This window comes from Nicotiana attenuata, unplaced genomic scaffold, assembly GCF_001879085.1.
Source record: "Nicotiana attenuata strain UT unplaced genomic scaffold, NIATTr2, whole genome shotgun sequence".
Lineage (NCBI taxonomy): Eukaryota > Viridiplantae > Streptophyta > Magnoliopsida > Solanales > Solanaceae > Nicotiana > Nicotiana attenuata.
In genome coordinates this window covers 1-2,544 of record NW_017684314.1, presented here as the reverse complement: position 1 = coordinate 2,544, position 2,544 = coordinate 1, and the positions used below count along the sequence as shown (strand labels likewise).

The following is a 2,544-nucleotide window of genomic DNA, read 5'->3' as shown; positions in this document are numbered from 1 at the left end:
CATAACCCTCTATAATCACATTAACTTCTATTTTTCTTCCGATATTTACTTTTTCTCTAATCAGTTGAAAATATGTCTATTCGATCTGCAGGATACACTGTAAACGAAGATATTCTATTATGTAGAATGCATTTAGATGTTTCTCAAAATCCGATAACGAGCGTCAATCAATCCAAAGATCTATTTTTGGGGTCGAGTCATGGATGCATACAACAATACAAAGGAAGATATTTGGGAGATTTGCACCAAGAAATCGTTGCAACACCGATATGGAATAATTGAGATGGCAGTAAGAAAATTAAACGGATGTGTACGTCAAATAGAAAATATGCGTCCTAGTGGTGCTTCTGAGCAAGATATTGTGAGTATTTAATTTGTAGTTTTATTTTATTTGTATATATATATTTACTTGCTATTTTTTTAAATTATTTTTTAATATTGCAGCTTACACAAGCAAAAGCTTTACTTATGCAAGATCCGAACTTCAAAAAGGGTTTTAAATTTGATCATGTGTGGGCTATAATGAAGGATTTTGAGAAGTTTAACGATGTCGATTTTGGAAGGAAAAAACCAAGAAAGCAAGGCAATGCTAATATATCATCGGTGTCTGAGAATCCTACCCCTGATTCACCCTATCTATCATCTCCTAACTTATCATCATTCTCACTAAATTTAAATGGGGATGTTGCAGGTGATTCCACAACATCACAACGGCCTAGTGGAGTGAAGAAAGAAAAAATGAAGAAAAAAATTGATGAAGATTATGAAGACAATCCAATCAGAAAATAATCAGATGGTTGAGGCGATGAATAATGCAACCGAGGCAAAAAAAGAAGTTTTGACTGTTCAAAAGGAAAAACTAAGAGTAAAAGAAATAAAAGAAGAAAATAAAGGTTTAATGATGGATGTGGATTCTATTGTCGATCCGACTCGTCGTGAATTTATGCGACAAGAACAACAACGAATAATGTATAAAGGAAGTCAAGAATATCCACAGTCACAACCACAACAATCCCCAGCCCCATTCACTCAATACTATAATAATTTTAGTGAATCTGAAAACGACATACCTCCCTACTAAGTACTAAGGCAACGGGGCTCCAGAAAACTTACCGTGTACGCCATGTTGCAGGAATCTCCTGTGGGCAACTTGTGATCTTTTAAGCCAAGCTTCGCAGCCAACTTGCTCTCTTCTTTGCAACTTTGGTAGCGTACCTGCAAAACAGATCATGATTAAGTACATACTTTCAAAAGAATACTTAAATCGCCAAATACATATATGACACTTAACTTGGCACTTATTTTCAGTTAGACATCTTAACTTGATGTCTAACCTATTGAACACTTATCGGTGTAAATGAAAATTAGTGCCATGTAGGGGTTCATCCATGTAGTTTGGCATACTTAAACTAAACTGAATGAAGTCATACCTTAAAGTAGTAAGAAACAGTCTTGTCATCTGGACCATCTAGAGGCTCCAACCGGTCAATGTTATGTAGGCTTGCTTGGAGTTTGAAAAAGTATAATCCTGCCATTCTATCAAATGAAGAAACGGAGAAACCATTAAACGTATAAGAGCATTTTCAATTTCTAGATAGTATAGCTATAGGTAATACGTGACTAAATATTGAGTTTTTTTTAAAAAGAAATACGGGTTGTCCCATAACTATTTGAAAGAAGTGACATAAAACAATGTAGAAATGACACAAGGCAGCCACTTTAAAGGGCTGCTATTTTGGAATTAACCAGTGCGTCCTGAATTTCAGTTTTTCAGTTTAATTTTTTAGGACAAAAATATCCTGAGTTGTCCTAAGTTGAGATTTTCAGTTTAAAATTTTAGGACAAAATAAGTACTAATTAATCTCTAAATAGCATCCCAGAGAATGGTTATATGTGCACTTGCCCTAAAACAATTCAATCAATAGCCAGGCACCTACCCGCATGCTTGTTGGCATATTTTTCTTTTTTCAATTATATTATTTAATATTTTGCTTTATAAATTTATTAGTATTAGAAGTATCCATTAATTACGCTTCTTGATATGTTACTAATGACAAACCTTTAAAATATTTTTAGACTTCATAAAATATTCAATCTAACTAATTCTTGTTGCATAATTTTTATGTTTATGATTGGTTTTTAAACATTTTTACTCATCTCGTTCACACAAAAAAACGCTAACATAATATATACTCCCACTATCTCAATTCTATGTGAATATATATATATATATATATATATATATATATATATATATATATATATATATATATATATATATTAGTATATTCCAAAAATACTAATACTTTTAAAATTTTGGAAACACATTACTTTATGACTATAATATTTTTTTAAAATATTTCTTTCTTAAACACGTGCTTATTGAAAGCTAATTTGTTATCATAAATTGAACGGGATAAAGGAGTTGGAGAAGGGGTACGTTTAATGGTTTCTGTGTGTTTTCATTTGATAGGATGGCATGATTATACTTTTTCAAACTCCAAGCGAGCCTGCATAATATTTCTGTTAGAGCTTTGGTTTAGA

The 2,544-nt window shown here is 32.0% G+C and overlaps 1 protein-coding gene across 1 annotated transcript; it reads left to right on the top strand.

Moving 5' to 3' along the window:
- The first annotated feature begins 199 nt into the window (after nt 1–199).
- Nucleotides 200–789, top strand: LOC109222100. Its single transcript, XM_019386502.1, has 2 exons — nt 200–361; nt 445–789. Exons 1-2 carry the CDS (start codon nt 200–202, stop codon nt 787–789), a joined length of 507 nt encoding a protein of 168 aa, XP_019242047.1.
- The last annotated feature ends 1,755 nt before the right edge of the window (nt 790–2,544 follow it).

Excerpts from the sequence above, each read along its gene's own strand:
- LOC109222100 (XM_019386502.1), top strand. The coding sequence starts at position 200 with ATGGATGCATACAACAATACAAAGGAAGATATTTGGGAGATTTGCACC. Across the intron at positions 362-444 it reads GTGCTTCTGAGCAAGATATT|CTTACACAAGCAAAAGCTTT; the intron begins GTGAGTATTTAA and ends TTAATATTGCAG.